At 39.6% G+C, this 18,551-nt stretch overlaps 1 protein-coding gene across 1 annotated transcript in view; it reads right to left on the bottom strand.

Annotated features, from left to right (window-relative positions):
* Window positions 1-18,551, bottom strand: part of ddx31 (DEAD (Asp-Glu-Ala-Asp) box polypeptide 31) — a 130,723-nt gene that overhangs the window by 73,773 nt on the left and 38,399 nt on the right. Inside the window, exon 15 of the mRNA XM_073052701.1 lies at window positions 5,251-5,301. Coding sequence (XP_072908802.1) covers window positions 5,251-5,301 — 51 coding nt within the window. The remainder of the gene's footprint in view (window positions 1-5,250; window positions 5,302-18,551) is intronic.

The raw sequence follows: 18,551 nt of genomic DNA, 5'->3' as shown, positions 1-18,551 counted from the left end.
TGCATCCCTGAAAGCAAGGTACGAATTATATAAGTTAAAGGCAATTTCACATGGACAGCAGCAGAGACAGTCAGGAAAGAGTTGAAACTTCTGGATCTGCACAAAGGAAAACTGCTCATTTACTTATACTTTCTATTGGATTGACAGTGTTACCCAAAGTAATTATACAACCCATTGCAACAGAGCTGGCCATAGGAATGGCACAGCAGGTCACTCTGCTGTCTCACGTCTTCCAGTTCTATCCTGACCTACAGTGCTGCTTGGAGTCTGCAACTATGTGGGTTGTCCCTAGGGCTTTCTGGTTTCCTCTGGAAGATGTGTTGGTTGGTATTGGATTCTGTAAATTATCCCTAGTGTAGGATGAGACAGAAGCTGGGTTGTGTTGATGGACATAGGAGAACAGATTACTTGTGGGGAATGGGATCACTCTGAGGATTGAGCAGCCTCCTTCAAAACTGTAAGGGAATTTAAGAGAATCATCTAATTTAACCCCTCTCCATCTTAGTTTATCTGGTTATCCTAATAGGGTGAAAAATAACACCTATTATTCCTCAGTGAAGCAGACACTGTAATCTATCATTAGATGTTGTAGATCCAGGAAATAATGTTTAAACTGCTGATGAAGGTGCATTGGTGGCAAGGATTGATGAAGGGTAGGTATAATTGGAAAGAGGACTAACAGAAGTTCCCCTCTTTGTTTGATATGAAGCCCTAGGTGGGGGTAGTATTCCGCCACGCTTGGAAAAGCAGCACTACATTTCTATGTAGACTTCATCCAAATGGTAATTTTAATGGTATGGAGGTGTTAAACACCAAAGCTCTTGTCAACTCCACAAAGTGACATTAAAGGACAATGGTTCTCACTGTAATCTAACACTGATGAATATTTTAACTAAGAATTATGCTACCTCAGTGATTTAAATTATGTAGCTTGGAGGCTACTGCAATTAATTTGAGATGCTCTTAACTCCCATTTCAGCTTCAGTGTAAATAAGTGATTGAATGGCAGTTCAAGAACATCAGTAACAAATGGATTACTGCTAATCTTATTTACATGAACATCAATATAATGCTAAAATCACCCGTCCATAAATGCATGGGAGAATACACATGATGTAGGTGCACCTTCAACTTGTCTACCCTATTTTTGCAGTAAGTAAGGAATGTTACATTTTATTCACACATGTCTTGTTTAGGTGGGGTTTTTGTGAAACAAATACCTGTAAAATACCGCGGCTATTAATTTGAAAAGAGCAGTAGATCAATGACCTTCATGTATTTGACACCCAAACACTCAGAAGTGAGGATACAACTAAATAGAAGTAATATTCTTAATGACAAGCTACAGTGAAATCCTGTTAATGAACCTAATAGCATGGGAGTAAAGAGCAGGCACGATTGGTGCAATTGCAATACAGTTTTGAGGGCTCAGTGAAGAAGAAAGGTTGAATATGCAGTTGAAATATGTCCCTCAAGGTTTCCAAGATTCCTAGTAAGACATTAATTTTTTTTTTTTAAAGTGATTGTCATAGGGAAAAATATATGCACCAACATCTCAAGGTTGCAGGATTACCATTTATCTCCATGGAAACAAGAGACAGCGATGTCACAGTTAAACTGTGACTGAAGCCAGTTTAACAGACCCAAAATAGCCCACGCATCTTACACCTCGGACAGGTTTTGACATCCTGGCCAAGCTGTCAAGCTGTTGTGGTTATAACTGCTTATTTGCGAAGGCAAATAATTACTCCCTGAAGGTCACCTTCAATGGACACTGCTCCAAAGCCTGTGGAAAGTTCCCATACTTCCACCCACGAGGCCACATGGCACTCTGTAAGGGGTATTTCAGCCAATGCCCTGGACTGCAGTTACAGTCCAATTATAGTGTTCAGTTCTTCAAAAAACATTTTACCAGCATCTACACACAATATGATACAGACTCATTTACATGGCAGGGTGCAGGAAGGGACCAGATTTCTTGGGACACACAGTTCTGGAGTTCATTACTACTCCCACTATGACAAGGTGCCCTATGATGCTCAGCATTCAGCTCCTTGGAAACGTGCAATATTATAGCTAACAACCAATATGAATAGGTAACACTTGTAGCCAGATATAACTATTACTTTGTTTGAGAGAAACATTACATAATTTACTCTAATCTTTTGCTGTGTTTAAAATTCAGTCAACGCTGACAAATCTCTCTACAATGCTCTACAAGGAGGCACAATGATTTTTCATCATTTCTATATTAGGAGACATAGCAGCAGGCTATTCAGTTCTCAGTATTGATGACTGTTTTATGTAAGAACAATCAAATATTAATTCCACAGACCTGCATCCTCCCCATATCTCCTTTGCTTCAAATACTTATCTTTTCTCTCTGAGGACTCAGCGGTCTCTCTCTTAACTGTTATGTATGGCAAATCATTTCATATTCTATCAAATATAATTACAAAGTAATTTCTTCCAACCCATTTCATCACTTTCATTAAATATCCTCCTTTTCTTTGTTGATGATCTCTTCATTCTTAAATCCTGTTCTCTGATTTAACCAGATAGTAGAGTTGCTGCCTCACAGTGTGGAGACCCCAATTCAATCCTGATCTCAGGGACTTGCCAGTGTGGAGTTTGCAAGTTTGCCTTTTTGACTCCGTGGGTTTCAGCTGGTTCCCAGATTTGCTTCCAAAAACATGCCGAGTTGGTGGTTAATTGCCCACCAACGAGCTCACTTACAGGGAGCTCTGCCACAAGAAAGTAGCATATATCATCAGGGACCCCCACCATCCAGGCCATGCTCTGTCCTGGCCATCAGGAACAGTTTCAACCATCGGTGTGTACCTGTACAGATAACTGCACTCACCTCCACTCTGAACTGATTCCACAATCTACAGTCTTGCTTTCAGGGACTCAACTACTCATGTTCTCCATATTATTTATTTATTTGTACAATTTGTCTTCTGCACATTTGTTGCAAGTCAGTCTTTATTTCTGTATAATTTTTCATACGTTCTATTGTATTTCTTTATCTTCCTATAAATGCCTACAAGAAAATTAATCTCGGGATAGTATATGATGACATTTACATACTTTGATAATAATTTTACTTTTACATTTGGACTTTTTGTAAAGTATCCCTGGAGTGTAGGCGAGTGGTAGAATCAGGGTGGGTTGACGAGTATGTGGGGAGAGTGAAAAACAGGACAACTGCAGAATTAGTGTAAAATGGGTGAGTGATGGCCAGCACAGATTCAGTGATCAAATGGCCTGTTTCTTGCTGTATCTCTCTATGACTCACATCTCCAAATTCTAATGTCTCTCTGCTCATTCATATCCCACTGTTTAAATTATACCCTGATAATCTCGGAAAAGGATTTTGTCTTTCTATTTTGTACTTCTTCACATTAAACATTATCTGCCACCCGCCCATCTATTATATGAACTTCAATATTTCCTTCAAGTTTTTTTTTACAATAATCTTCACCGCTTACATAACCAGCAACTTCTGTGCCAGACAATTTTGATAAGGTGCTGCCTGTGCTTATACATTAAAGTAGATTCAGATATGCCTTGAAGAGTACTCAAATACTCTAAAACACACATAAAACATTTTATCTTTGACTTTCTGAAAACTGATGTACAATGGATTCCAATTAACTGGGACACATCAGGATCAGTACTTCTGGCCAATAAAGTTTCACAGAATAGTTAAAGAGGTACAAAGACATAAATTTACCTTTTAACTGAGTATCAAATTATATACTTAAATGAAATACAGAACAAATTAGAACATTATCAATACTATAAAACTGTGTATTAGTTCCTAAAAGTTATTGACAGCATTCTGACTGACTATAAATGAACAAAGTCAGGGCAGACAACTAGGATAGATAGCAGACTGCCTTGATGCAATGCTTTCAACAACTGCGTCCTCCAAATCTTCATTTTAATGGTAACATTCAAGATGACTGTCAATAACTTCAAATTCTTCATATTTCCTAACTTGTTGAAATGGTGAAACTGAAATCATTTCACTTTCACTCCTGACTGTTTCTGGTATCTTCAAGCAAGTGAGAAAAAGAGTTCAGAATTTTCTTACTGTTTATTATTCACCACCTATCAGTGACAAAATCACTGCTTTTTGAACACAACCATGCAAGTGAAGCTATTTAAAAACTTCACTCCAAGCATGGTGTCACGTCTAATGGCCACAGGACATGCACACAGCTAGATAGAAACTGTTTGGCAACAGTCTCCTGTCTCAATCAAGCAGCATAGCGATTCAAATAAACAAAGGGATTCCCAACTATTCTCTCGAATAGTTTTTGTTCTTTAAGAGTTGTCCCAAATAAGCAGCTGCCCCGATTAATCAATGGCCCAATTAACCAGAATCCAGTGTACATCCAAAATATTTCCTTTAACATTCCCATCCATTACTTCTTTAATAAAACAATATTTACCTTTAACAAATGTGAAAATATTCATGGTTAAGCTGTTAATGGTTGAATGCTACCTGCAAATTATGGATCACATGGGCATTCTGTTCTGGGCAGTTAAGATTGTAAACATCTTGCAATTAGTCAATCATAATATCCAATAACATCCCTCACAATGCAACCTCTGACCCTCTCCCCAGCACCTCTATTATTGCCCTGCACTGTCAGACTGAAGGCTTGAAGCAAAGGTCTGGCTACATTTGCCATTCCCTGCATGCAATCAAGTGGGAAAAAATGGTCACTCAGATTCTTACTTGGATCACTGGGGCCTCCACAAAACATCAGGAAGCTGTGCTGGTGATAGGACAGCACTCACACTGCCTTGCACTTGGGAACCAACATCAATTATAAACTGATTGTAAAGTTCAATTCATTCCATAAAATTATCATTTAGTCAAAAATGACATAAGCTGAAGTAATTTTAAACTATTCCCAGTGAAAGTCCTAGGGATATGGGAAAAAACTGTAAAACCTGGGGAAACACTTATGGTCACTTAGACAGTATGTGAATTCTGCACAGGCTGTACCCAAGGTCAGGACTGAACCTAGATCCCCAAAGCTGGGACAGCAGGATTGACTTCTGGCATCTCTTTGTTATTGGAATTAATAGCTGGAATAAAGAAAGCTCCCAGTAAGAAAAAAAAGAATGACAAATTGATAGAGCCGAATGAGGACTATTTGAAACATGCACAGTGCTTATATATCATTTTATCTATTGAGGATGGCTGATTGCCACTGAAGAACTGACACTTACCTGAACAATCCACGTGACTTCTGGAAGGTCCAGCCCACGTGCTGCTACGTCCTTTTGGAGGAAAAAAGACAGACAGAATAGAAGATTACATGGTGCTGAGGCAAGACCCCAGCATGCCACTTGGTGGACTACATGATGCCTGAAAGTACAGATGGACCGCAGGGCAATCTGTGCCAGCTTGTCAGTTGGATTCAAATGACTCATTTATTTGGTGCAGAAGCTTGCAAAGCGAGCAAGCTAATGGAGAGAGGGAAACCTAACGATTCACTAGGAGGGGCCACCATTTTGCCACTGTCATCCCACCATCCTGCCAAAAGTCATTATTGCCTTTTGCAGAAAGCCAGCAGCAGGGTAGTGGCCCCTGTTGTCTAGGCGACAGATTGTACCTTGCTATCAGTGAAGGAGTAAGAGGGAGTTAAAGCTGTCAGAAGTGCCTGCAACTGTTTGAAACCAGAGGAGACTGGCATCTTAGGCTAGCTCTTCAGCACAAGGTGCACACGATTCATATGAATGACCTTTCCCAAACCTGTACCATTACCAAAAAGAACAAGATCCAAATGAACAATTACAGAGGCAATAATATATGTAATTAAAAATGTGTGTAACACGTTAATGCAAGCAGGCTTGACTGAGGTAATTCAACAAAGCACTTCTAGGAATAAATCCAAAATGAACTGAAGCTTTTTAACCTCAAGCTGGGAATTATTTTTTCATCAAAACGTACAAAAACAGGGAATCTGCAGAGGTTTAAGCAAACAATTAGAGCATCATTAAAAGGTTGTTTGTAAATTTGCAACAGCAAATTGAAGTTTAACTGTTGCAAGGTGCATAAAATATGAATATTGTTGAATAAAAATGCAAACTATATGAAAAGCTGAATAAAACAAAAAAAAAAGGAAACCATGCAAAGGAAAATCCTTAAATCCCTCTTTGCTTATTGGAGCAAAGAACAGCGAATCAAGCAATTTGGTAATTTGTGGACACAGCCATAATTTTCATTATCCCAATAATTTTGCTTGAAACAAGTCACTAGGACTTCACAGGATGGATGAAAGTGGATGGGCTTCAAGATAATGAACTATATCTGCTTAAGGTCACTAATAAAACCGAGGGTAGAGGATGTGAAAATCAGTGCAGAAGGACACGGACTGGTGAAAGAAAGAAATGGAAAGGCAGGATACAGTACTTTGTAAAAGTATTCAGCCCCCAACCCTTTGTTTACATAAATTAGGATGACAATCAGAGATTTTGTTCAATTTAGCTGATTTTTTTTGTTTGTGAAACATGCTTTTTTCACAGTAGAGCCTAAAAACAGGGAGCATCCCCCTTTGATTTGTTGAGCCACCTCTTGCAGCCATTTCAACCAGTAGTCTTTTTGGATACGTTTCTATTAGCTTCGCACAACGTGATGGAGCAAGTTTTGCCCATTCCTCCTTGCAAAATTGCTCAAGCTGTGCCAGGTTAGATGGGGAGCGGCGGTCGACAGCAATCTTGAGGTCTTGCCAGAGTTATTTGATCAGGTTAAGGTCAGGACTCTAACTGGGCCACTCAAGGACAGCAATTTTCTTCATTTGAAGCCACTCCATGGTTGCTCTGGCAGTGTGCTTTTGGTCGCTTTCCTGCTGAAAGACTAACTTCCTCCCCAGTTTAAGCTTTCTGGCAGAGGCTAGCAGGTTTTTATCCAGACTCGTTCCGTACTTAGCAGCATTCATCTTCCCATCGATGCTGACCAGATTTCCAAGTCCCCGCTGTTGAAAAGCATCCCCGCAGAATCCACCATACTTCACAGTAGGGCTGGTGTTACCTGGCTGATGTGCAGTATTAGATTACCGGCACACATACAGTTTTGTGTTGAGACCTTCCTTCCACATCTTTACCGTATCTTTTAAGTAACGCTTTGCAAAGCCTTTATGGGAAAGGATATGTTTTTCTTTTTAGCTAGGGCTTCTGTTTTGCCCCTCTTCCATAAATATCCTTTTTTGTGCTAGGCCTTAGAGATTGTGGAGCAATGAACTTCATTTCCAGTTGCAACCACTGACTTCTGCAGCTCCCTCAGAGTGACTGTTGGCATCACAGTAGCCTCTCTTACAAGTGCCATTATTCTCAGGTGATTACGTTTAGAAGGGTGGCCTGACTGAGGCAGTATATATTTGGTTACATAGGTTTTCCACTTTTTCCAAGATAGACTGCTCTAAGCTCAGAGGGATGTTCAGTGCCTTTGAAATGGTTTTATACCCTCCCCCAGATTTGTGCTTCTCTATTATCATTTTCCCGAATTGCAGTGAGTGCTCTTTTGTCTTCATTTTGGTTTAGTCTGTTGAAAATCTACCATACTGTTGGACTTTACAGAGAGAGGGAGTATTTATTCTTATGAATACACTGAAACCAGTGATCCTCCAATTTTCTACATCAAAATATTGTGCGAGCTGGTAAGGTAATATATAGTATTGCACCTGAGAAAGGTTAGTATAGTAATTACAAAAGGGATCAATACTTTTTCAGTCTCAAAATTTTTGTTTTTAATTTTTAGTAAATCATTAACAAGCTTTAGAATTTTTCTTTTGATTTGACATGATGCACAGTGTTTTGAAGATTAGCTCAAAAATCCTTCTCCAATATATTTAAACTTCAGAAACTGAGACGGTAAAATATTAAACTAGTTGTGGGGGCTGAATATTTTTTCAAGACACTGTATCTATATTTATGAAATTTTCCCCACCAAGGAAAAAAACATGCAAAAAGATCAGTAGAGATTAATGTTGCACTGTGAGAGAGGGACTCCAAACTAACAGCAAACAATTAATTTAAATAAGCATTTGCTTCAATATACAGTTGATAAACTATATTGTTCATACACTTCCTGTCACGATCAGCAACGGCCCAACCATAACCTACCAAACTAAGATACAGACAATTGGATACACTGTATGTATCTGTTTCAAACATCATTATTCATTCTCAGGATTCAAGTCTGCTCAGAAAGACGACCATCTTATCACCCATTCTCAAATTCCTTTGAAAAGATGCAATACATTGTTTTCTTGAAGGCGTAGTTTGAGATTTCCAGGATTTTCAGTCAAAGAATAGTAATGTATCTCCAAGACAGGAGTGTTTATAACTTGCAAAGAAACTTGGAGAAAGTCTTCCCATGTGTCAGTTCCCCTGGAGCTTCTAGGCCATAGATATCACAAGTTTGTAAGGTGCGGTCAAAGTTGACGTGGCACATTGCTACTGTGAAAGTACTACCGGTATATTTATTTATTTGAGATACAATGCAAAGTAGACTCCTCTGGCCCTGCAGCCCGATTTAACCCTAACCTAATCATGGGACTATTTACAATGACCAACTAACCCACCCAGTACGTCTTTGGACCGTGGGAAGAAACCAGAGGACTCGGAGAAAACCCATGCATCACATAGGGAGGACTACAGACTCTTTACAGAGAATGTTGAACTCCAACGACCTGAGCTGTAATAGTGATGCGCTAACCACCACATTATCGTGGCGCCCTTGTATACGGCATCACCATGATAACTAGGAGTGATGGAAATGTATGTTTAAGCCACTGAATGGGTTGTTTATCATGTACGCCGTTTTGTCCTGATGGTTTTGAACATTTTGTGCATGTTTAGTATACGTGAATTGTCTTATTTTTGTTTTACTTTTGCCATGTAATGTATTGTCTTATTTTTGTTTTACTTTTGCCATGTAAATTGATGGAAAGTCTCTGACCTGTTTTTGTATTTATGTGACTAGCTCAAGTAAGTTCCTGGTTGATGGTGACCTCTGGGATATTAATAGTGGAGATTTAGTAATGACAATGTTATTGAAAATGAATAGGAGGTGGTTAGCCTGACTCATGTTGGAAAGTCAGCACCTAGCAATTGTGCAGTAATTGGCCTCTTGTCAGGTCGAGCCCAAATATTGTGCTGTTCTTATTGCATGTGGGAACAGATTGCTTCATTTTCTGAGGAGTTGTGAATTGAACTGAACATGTACAATCGTCGGGGAATATCCACACCTGACCTTACAATGAAAGGAAGGCCATTGACACAGCTGAAGATAGCTGTGCCTGGGACACTGCCTCGAAGAACTCCAGCAGTGCAATCCTGGGGCTGAGATGACTGGTCTCCAACAACCACAACCATCTTCCCATGCTTGGTATGGTTTCAGCCAGCAGAGTTTTAACCCTGTCTTGCACCAACTTAAAATTTGACCAGAGCTTCTTTAACACTCAGTCAAAATGGTGCCCTTGCCTGCAAGGGCAGATACTCTCACCTTCCCTTGGCCAGAAGCCCAGTCTGGCAGTTACATCCTTTAGGATGCAGTCTGCTTGGTCAGTAGCAGTGCTACCGAGTCACTCTTGCTGTTTCTGTGAGAAAAATCTCGGGTCCACAAAGTGAACCGTATGTGTGTGTGTTGGTGCGTGTTGTATCACCGAAGAAAAATCTGTATGTCAATGGGTTTCTCACCATAGATGTAATAGTGTCCGGATGAGAGTGGACTGAAGAAATTGGTTCAGGTGGTGAACTAAATGCTTATTTTAGAAAAAGGATCTTGAGTAATTTAATTTTTTTTTGTGTATTTACTGATTGCTGTTGGATGGAAAGGCACAGTCTGGCAGGAACCAGCACAGAGTGTTGTCAGAGGTTAATTGATGTGACATGCACCAAGCTGGATTAAGCTCATGCTGGAAGTTTACTTGGGTCATCTGTTCTGGTCACAATGTTATTCAGTGGTTATAATTTAATGGGCCTTGCTGCTGCAATCCAGATCAAACTCACCACACGGGGAATTGCAGACGTGTACTCATATCCTAGCATGCCATGCACTCTCCCAACATATGAACACCAAACAAGAAGACCTAATTTAAGGGTTGTTTAAAATAAAACAGGATTACTGTTATAAAAAGGTATTGCTGTTAAACTTCAGGCTATAAAACTGACCTAATGCATGAAGAGTTCTACTTTGGGCAGTCTCCAATCAATATTATTAAAATATATGGTGAAATATATTTGCAACACCCTACAGATGGGCACGAGTTCATGTGCACAGACTTCTTCCATTTTAATTTTTTAGCTGGCTAAGAGAATGGGTAAGTGGCCAGCTACCACAATTCACATTCAGATACTGCTAGTGGATTTTTTCTGACGCCTAATAAAGGAAGGTCTGTGGGAAAACAATAAAACCCCACTCATCAACAGCTACATATCAGGAAGTTGTTCAAAATGTGAACATTAATGCAAATTTTAGAATAGCTTGGAAAATAAATCTCCACATTTGAATCATTAAGGTGTATGTTACAGCTGGAATGATAAATACACTGTGGCATATTGCGCAGAGGGGTAGTTCTGCCTGCTTTTGTTACTAAGTTGTATGATTTATTTTTATTTTTGGACAGAATCTGTTTACTCAAATACATGAAAATTATTGCAACACAAAGAAATTACTCTGGTTGAAATGCACTTCTCAGATTAAACATGGAAGGAAAAGTAAAAGCCCTACCTAGTAAAACCTGGTGTTCTTTGCTTGGTTATTTTTCTTTGGTGACAGCTTGCCATGAAAGAGCAGTTCAGGAGTGCGTCATTACAAACAGGATGAGCTCGGAAGGGTTTATCAGCGCTAATTACTCCCGATAGCTGTAATTTACACTTTTTCTGTGAGTGGAAATAGTCAAGATTCACACGTTTAGAGATCAGCATCTGCCACCTTTGGAGTGCAGAATGCCACCTTCTGCAGTCTGAGCAGTAGCAAGGAGAGCCAAAACAATCCAACACACGGCTCAGATTAATACCTGACAGCAGCAGCTTGGTCATTTTTAGCTCTAAGTGGACAAACACACACCTGTCTCTTTATTATATCAGCACAGTTAGTTCAAAACAAGTCGTAGAGCAGGAACAGAACGGAATGAAAAGCAGAGACATTCTTAATCTGCAACTTGTAACAATACTGGCCCACGGAGAAGAAATGTGCAAATAAAATCTCATTACTCCGCTCAGTTTTCGATGTAAGCCTGCTGTGTCGGGAAGATGCCGAGCAAAGGCCTACAACCTTCCCATAAGGTTAGGTCACCAGGTTGCCATCATGTGTCTCATTGCAAGCAGATTACTTGCACAGCTATAGACTTGGGAACAGGTCAGTCACTCTCCCGCCTGGCTGCAGGAAGTGAATGGCCTGGTGGACTAGCCAGGAAACGGGAGGAAGGCAGTTTACGTATCCTTATTTTTTCAAAATCCAGATAAGATTAACATTTTAATGAACAGAATTGGCAGCTATTTTTACCTTTTATATTTATCTGAAACTTTAGAAAGAACTACCATAATAATTGAATAGCAACTTTCCAGAGTGTAGGTGGGAGATTTGGAACAACTTCTTATATCAGTTCTTCAGTAAAGATCCAAAGTTCAAAGTAAATTGATCGAAGTACATAAACATCACCATATACTACCTAGAAACACACACAAAATGCTGCAAGAACTCAGCAGGTCAGGCACCATCTATGGAAAAGAGTCCAGTTGACATTTTGGGCCGAAACCCTTCGGCAGGATGCTTTTCCATTTCAGCATTTTGTGTGTGTTGCTTGGATTTCCAGCATCTGCAGATTTTCTCGTTTGTGATTGGTATACTACCTTGAAATTCATTTTCTGGCAAGCATTCACAGCAGAACAAAGAAATACAATAGAAACAATGAAAAACTATGATCCACATTATTTGAGAGAAAAGAAGTCATGATTTTCTGAATCAAAGCACAACAGTAACAGTGGTAGAGCAGGCAGAGCTGCTAACTCACATCATCAGTAGTCCAGCTTTGGTCTTGACTTCCAGTATTGTCCAATGCAGAGTTTACACATTTTCCACATCAACGCTTGGATTTCCCCCGGGCGTTTTAGTTCTCCCCCTCCCCACCTCTCAAAGACGTGCTAGTAGGAAATTGGCTACCTTAAACTGAATAGGAGGCCAAAGGATTAGGTGTCAGGGATCAAAAGGTATGTGAGAAGGAAAAAGCCACTGGAATAATATGTGGAGGAATGGGATTGATGGAATTTCTCAGACAGCCAGCCCAGGTATGACGGGCAGAACGACCTCCTTTAATACTGTAAAAGCATTTAAATGACTATGAAGGAAAGGAGGACAGAGATGTGTCAATCTTAATGGTCAGCTGAAATCAGAGAGCAAGTACAAGAGCATTATTTTTGCCATGAGATGGTAACCTAGGTGAGTTCTAGAATAGATGGCTAATCTGCTTTGCCAGTTTACTGACCAAGCAGTGAATGTGGCAATTCTCCTCCAACTTTCTCTGCTGCTGTGAGTGTGGCTAGAGCAGAGATAAAGTATACAACCATACCAGAGTAACTAAACACTTTAGTCAACTTCATTTTACATACTGAATAGTGAATGTTCATTTAACTGTTATCTTCATCTTAGCTGGTGGAAGTAAATAAAGCTAAAGGAGCAGTTCAGATTTTATTTGAAGATTTCTGATGCAGGGCTTGTTCTGGAAACATGGGCACGTCTCATCTTTGTAGACATTGATGGACTTTGCGTATTTTCATTCTTCTTCAGGTTAAAGAGAAAAGATCAGCTTTACTTGTCACGTGTACATCAAAACATCATCTTGTGTCATCGTATTGTGCTGGGGACAGCCTGCAAGTATCACTTTGCTTCATAGCATGCCCACAACTGTACACCTTTGGAATGTAGGAGGAAACCAGAGCACCCAGAGGAAATGCACAACAGTCATGGGGAGAACATAAAAACTCTTTATAGACAGCTGCGGGAGTCGAACCCCAATCGGTGATTGCTGGCGCTGTAAAGTGGTTGTGTTAACCACTACATAACTGTGCCACCCCAATCATATTTGTAGCATTTTGTTTTCTAAGGTCCCCTGCTAAACTATCCATCTTTGTGAAACGTTAGTTCAATGCAAAATTACAACAGTTAAAATCAAATGCTGTTTAAAGCAGAGTGCAATTGTTTCTATGGAAACAATGGAAGCAGCAGGTTTGTGTTGTCACACTAGTATGTGGTACTGAGCTGATTAAGTGGCTGCAAATGGGTGAAAGGGAAGATCAACGGGGAATAGGGCTTTGTACTACTGCAGCCTACACATGTACCCTTTCCTTTCATTCCAATATTTCAGTAATAATACCAAACCAGTTTACGTAGCAATAAGATCTAGGGTTACCATGACACTATTACATCTTGGGCCATTCACCCTGTGAACTGCATGGGTTTCCTCCGGGTGCTCTGGTTTCCTCCCACAGTCCAAAGATGTACCAATTAGTAGCTCAACTGGTCATTGTAAATTGTCCTGTAATTAGGCTTGTGTTAAATAGATGAACTGCTGGGTGGCATGGCTCACTGGGCCGGAAAGGTCTGTTCCGAGCTGTATCGCTAAATAAAATTTTAAAAGGCATGGCGTGTGTATACAAATTCTCAGAATTTAGTTCCAAATCTCTAAATCCTTAAGGATTTGTTGAGAAGCTGGATAGCTACAGGAAAGAAACTTCGGAGATGACATGTAGTCCTGATGGTGATGGACTTGTGGTGTATCAATGGTAATTTACCTGTTTTTGAGATACAGTGGATTCTGGTTAATTGGACCATTGGTTAATCAGGGTAGCTGCTTATTTAGGACAACTTTTAAAGAACAAAAACTAATGGAGAAAATAGCCGTGATTCCCTTTGTTTATATGCCACTTAATTGGGATAGGAGGCTGTCGCTGAGCAGTTTCAAACTAGTGTCAGTCACATGCACTTGTGCGACCTACACTGTGCTTAGAGTGAACAGTATGTCAAAAAGCACTGATTTTTGTTATTGATAGTTGGCGAGAATTAAGTAGCAAGACAACTCAGAACTGTTTTGCTCACTGTGGTTTCTAGCATTCAGGCCTAGAGATGCCAGAAATGACTGGGAGTGAAAATGAAATGGATTTCACTACTCCAACAAGTTAGGAATTATGCAGAAATTGAAGGTATCAACAATCATCTTGAATGTTACAATGAAAATGAAGATTTGGAGGATGCAATCATCAAAACCATGATGAAAGTAGTCCACCATCTGTCCTTGGGTGTCTGTGCTGATTTTGATCATTTACAGTCAAAAGAACAGAGCAGTGTACTATTGATAACTATTAGAAACTAGTACAGTTTAATTTACTGTAATAGTAGTTGCAGTAGTTCCAATTTGTTCCATATTTCATTTACTTTTCAGTTACAAGAAGTAGTTTGTGACTCCTTTGTAACTACCTGGTTTTCTGTATTAATTATTCATAACATGTGGTCTGATCTTCATCTAAGTCACAATAACAGACAAACACAATCTGCCTAAACTAATAACACAAAAACAATTGTACTTCTCACCAATACTGAGTACAATTACAGTCTAGGTTCAAAAAAGTATGTGAACCTCTGGGGTAGTGCCTTCTACAAAAGGTATTTGGCGTCAGGTGTTCCAGTCAGTGAGATGAGACTGGAGGTGTGGGTTGTAGGGGAGCCCCGACACACAAAGTCAGCTTACTGACAGAGCCTGCTCTTCTCAAGAAAGATTTGATATGTGCACCATGCCTTGATCAAAATACTTTCCAGAGGACCTTAGAAGAAGAATTTTAGAGATACTTTAAGCTGAAAAAAGCTACAAAAGCATTTCTAAAGGCCGGAAGGTTCATCAATCCAAGGAAAGATAAACTGTCTGCAAATGGAGGAAATTCAGTACTGTTGCTACTCTCCCTAGGAGTGGGCGTCCTGTAAAGATCACACCAAAAGCACAATGTACAATGCTGAAAGAGGTGAAAAAGAACCCAAGGGTAACATTAAAAAAGACCCGCATAAATCTCTAGAACTCGCTAAAGTCTCTGTTCATGAGTCCACTATAAGAAAAACACTGAACAAGAATGGTGTTCGTGGAAGGACACCACGGAGGAAACCACTTCTCTCCAAAAAAAAGCTATTACTACACATCTCAAGTCTGCAAAACATCATCTGGATCTTCCACAACACTCTGGGACCATTCTGTTGACAGATGAGACAAAAGTTGAACTTCTTGGCAGAAATGCACACCACTATATTTGGAGGAAAAAGGGGCACTGCACACCAGCACTAAAACCTCATCCCAACTGTGAAGCATGGTGAAAGGAGCATCATGGTTTGGAACTGCTTTGTTGCCTCAGGGCCTGGACAGCTTGCTATCATTGAGGGAACAATGAATTCAAAATTGTATCAAGACATGTTACAGGAGTATGTCAGGATAGCAGTCCATCACCTGAAGCTTAATAGAAGTTGCATGATGCAATAAAACAATGATCTGAAAGGCTAGACTAAATCAACAATAGAATAGTTTAAAAAGAAGAAAATTTGTGTTTTGGAATGGCCAAGTCGGAGTCCAGACCGTAACCCAATTGAGATGCTGTGGCATGACCTGAAGAGGACTGTTCATGCAAGTTGCCCCAGAAATATTGACGAACTGAAACAGTTTTGTAAGGAGGAATGGTTTAAAATTCCTCCTCACTGTTGTGCAAGTCTGATCAGCAGCTACAGGAAACGTTTGGTGGAGGTTACAGCTATTAAAGGAGGTTCTATCAGTTATTAAATACAAGGGTTCACATACAGTCCAGGCTGGAAAAAGTTAGCGATTAAACAATGTGTTCAATAAAGACTTGAAAAGTACAAATGTTCATGTGTTATTAGTTTAGGCAGATTGTGTTTGTCTATTATTGTGATTTAGATGAAGATCAGACCACATTTTATGAGCAATTAATGCAGAAAATCAGGTAATTGCAAAGGGTTCACAAACCTTTTCTTGCAAATGTAAACACATTATTTGTTACTCAGTCTAACTATTTCCATGAAACTTCTGCTAATTGGGGCAGAATGTACTGGTCTGATGTGTCCCAATTAACCAGAATCGACTAGGGACTTTCTAAAAAAAATATTTCAAAATTGAAAGATCAGAGGTTCTCCTTTCCCTACTATGTTTTGTTCTTATTTTTAACAAATTTTCTTATAAAAGCAGCAGTCAATAGGATTCTATTTAATTGCAATCCAATCTACAGCTAGTGGAATCAAACTCATATCTGCAGTGTAAATGCATCCTTACTATCCTATACTGGCATCCATAGGCAGCTATGCACTGGCAAGAAATGCTGGCTTCAGTGATATAAATGCAATCAATCTGCTATAAAAACAGATATGCTGGAAACAGAGGTTAGATATTGCAAAGAAAAAAAACCCAAAATGTAAACTCAAGGTTGGTGTCCTTTGATTAGAACTGAGAGAAAATATAGAAATTAAACAAGTTTTAATTTGCAGAATGATTGAGTAGAGTTGAGGGGAAGAAGACAGAAGAATAAACTCAGTCTTTCCTCCAATCTTCATGTCTAAACCTCCATGTTCTTTCTGCCAACCCCTAACTTCTGCAATTTAAAATTTATCCTGAAATTTTCAGAGCTGCCTGCTGCCTGACCTGGTGAGTACTTACAGCTGCCAGTAATTCACTAGCTTTTCTTTGGCATGTGGGAGAGAGCTGGAATGCTCAGGGGAAAACCATGCAGTCACAGGGAATCCACTATCAGATTTCTGAACAGTCCATGAACACTTCCTCACTATTCTGCTCTCTTTTTACATTATATTAAAATATACTTCTTATTGTAACTTACAGTAATTTTTTGTCTTGCACCGTACTGCTGCTTCAAAATAAGAAATTCCACATAATAGACCTGATGCTGATTTTAAAAAAAGAATCTAATGCTCTCCTGGCGTATATGACAAATAAACTGTTTGCGGGCTTCCAGAAAGGTACAGTTATCGATTATAACCAGTGTTTCGATGACAAACTCTGCCATCTTCTTCAGGGACTAGACTTACTGAGGCATCATCCCTGAAGAAGATGGCAGAGTCTGTCATCAGTTATAATCGATATCTGTACCCGGCCGGAAGCCAAGAAAAATTTATTCCTGATTCTGATAGATTTTATTTCAGATTTCCTACAAAAGCTGCAATTTGAGAACTTGGAGAACAAGAGAGGATTTGATATGTGGGAACAGGAACAGGTCAAAAAGAACAAGCAGAGGAATAGGACTGATCAGAATATTTTGGGAGTTGGCAGAGACTTATGGACTAAATGATCTCCTTTTCAAGTATTTAGTGGGTTTAAGGAAAAGTTGGAGCTTGTTATAACACCCATCAGTGGTTCATTATCATTTCTACAGGAATAAGAAATTAGCCCAGTGCATGGCCTCATTCAAATCCCCCTCTCTCTCAATGCTGTGATATTTTAAAAATTATGGCCCTCTCCAAATTCTTGCGCAATTAAATATAGCCTTGACTGCAATTACTACAAATGAAAAGGTAATAAGATAAAGGATTCTTCTATATCCAGAGGGTGGTGGCACAACAGTGTAGACCTCCAGTGACCCGGGCTCGATTCCTACCTCACCAATAATAAGCAGTCAACATTTTGTGCCAAAACCCTTCCCCTGGAAAGGGGAAGAAGCCAGAATAAGGTGGTGTGGGGAGGGTAAGGAGTACAACTGGCAGGTAATAGGTGAAATCAGGTCAGGAGGAGGGTAGGTGGGTGGGGAAGATGGGAGGAAATGAAGTGAGAAGCTGGGAGGTGATAAGTGGGGAAAAAGGGCTGTGGAAAGAATCTGAGAAGAAAAGCTGGTATTACTGGCAGCTGCAAGTTTTTCCTTGTGTGGGTGGGTGGCTGGAGAATGAGAGGATTTGACACAGGTCAAAAAAACAAGTAGAGAAATACGACTTTTGGGAACATTTTAAGAGCTGGCACAGACTTATGGGTTTAATGGTCTCTTTTTATATGTAAGTAACGATAAAAAGAATATGAAAATGAGAACATGGAACTTGCTATTTACAACAGAATTGAAACAGGTTGCATTAATGTACTGTTCTTCAATATGAATCAAGAACCTGAAGGAGAAAGGAATGGAAAAATATGCTGTCTGCAGTTGATAAAATAGGGTAGGAGAAGATACATGTGACGTATAACCTGTGCCACAGACCAATTTTTGCAGGCTAACTGGTTTGTTATAAGTTCCACGTAAATAAATTTAAAGATTATCTTTAATTGTCGCATTCACATTGAAACATACAGTGAAGCGTGTTGTATCATCATTGATTAATAATTTTCGAAGATGAACAGAGGGCTGTCCACAAGTGTCACCATGCATGGCCACAAATTACTAACACTCTTATGCCTTTGGAATGTGTGAGGAAAATCACACAGGCATGGAGAAAATCATATAATCATATAACAATCACAGCACGGAAACAGGCCATCTCGGCC

This window comes from Hemitrygon akajei, chromosome 7 (genome assembly GCF_048418815.1).
Source record: "Hemitrygon akajei chromosome 7, sHemAka1.3, whole genome shotgun sequence".
Lineage (NCBI taxonomy): Eukaryota > Metazoa > Chordata > Chondrichthyes > Myliobatiformes > Dasyatidae > Hemitrygon > Hemitrygon akajei.
Note: the sequence above shows the minus strand (reverse complement) of the source record. Positions and strands in the feature narration are given on the sequence as shown.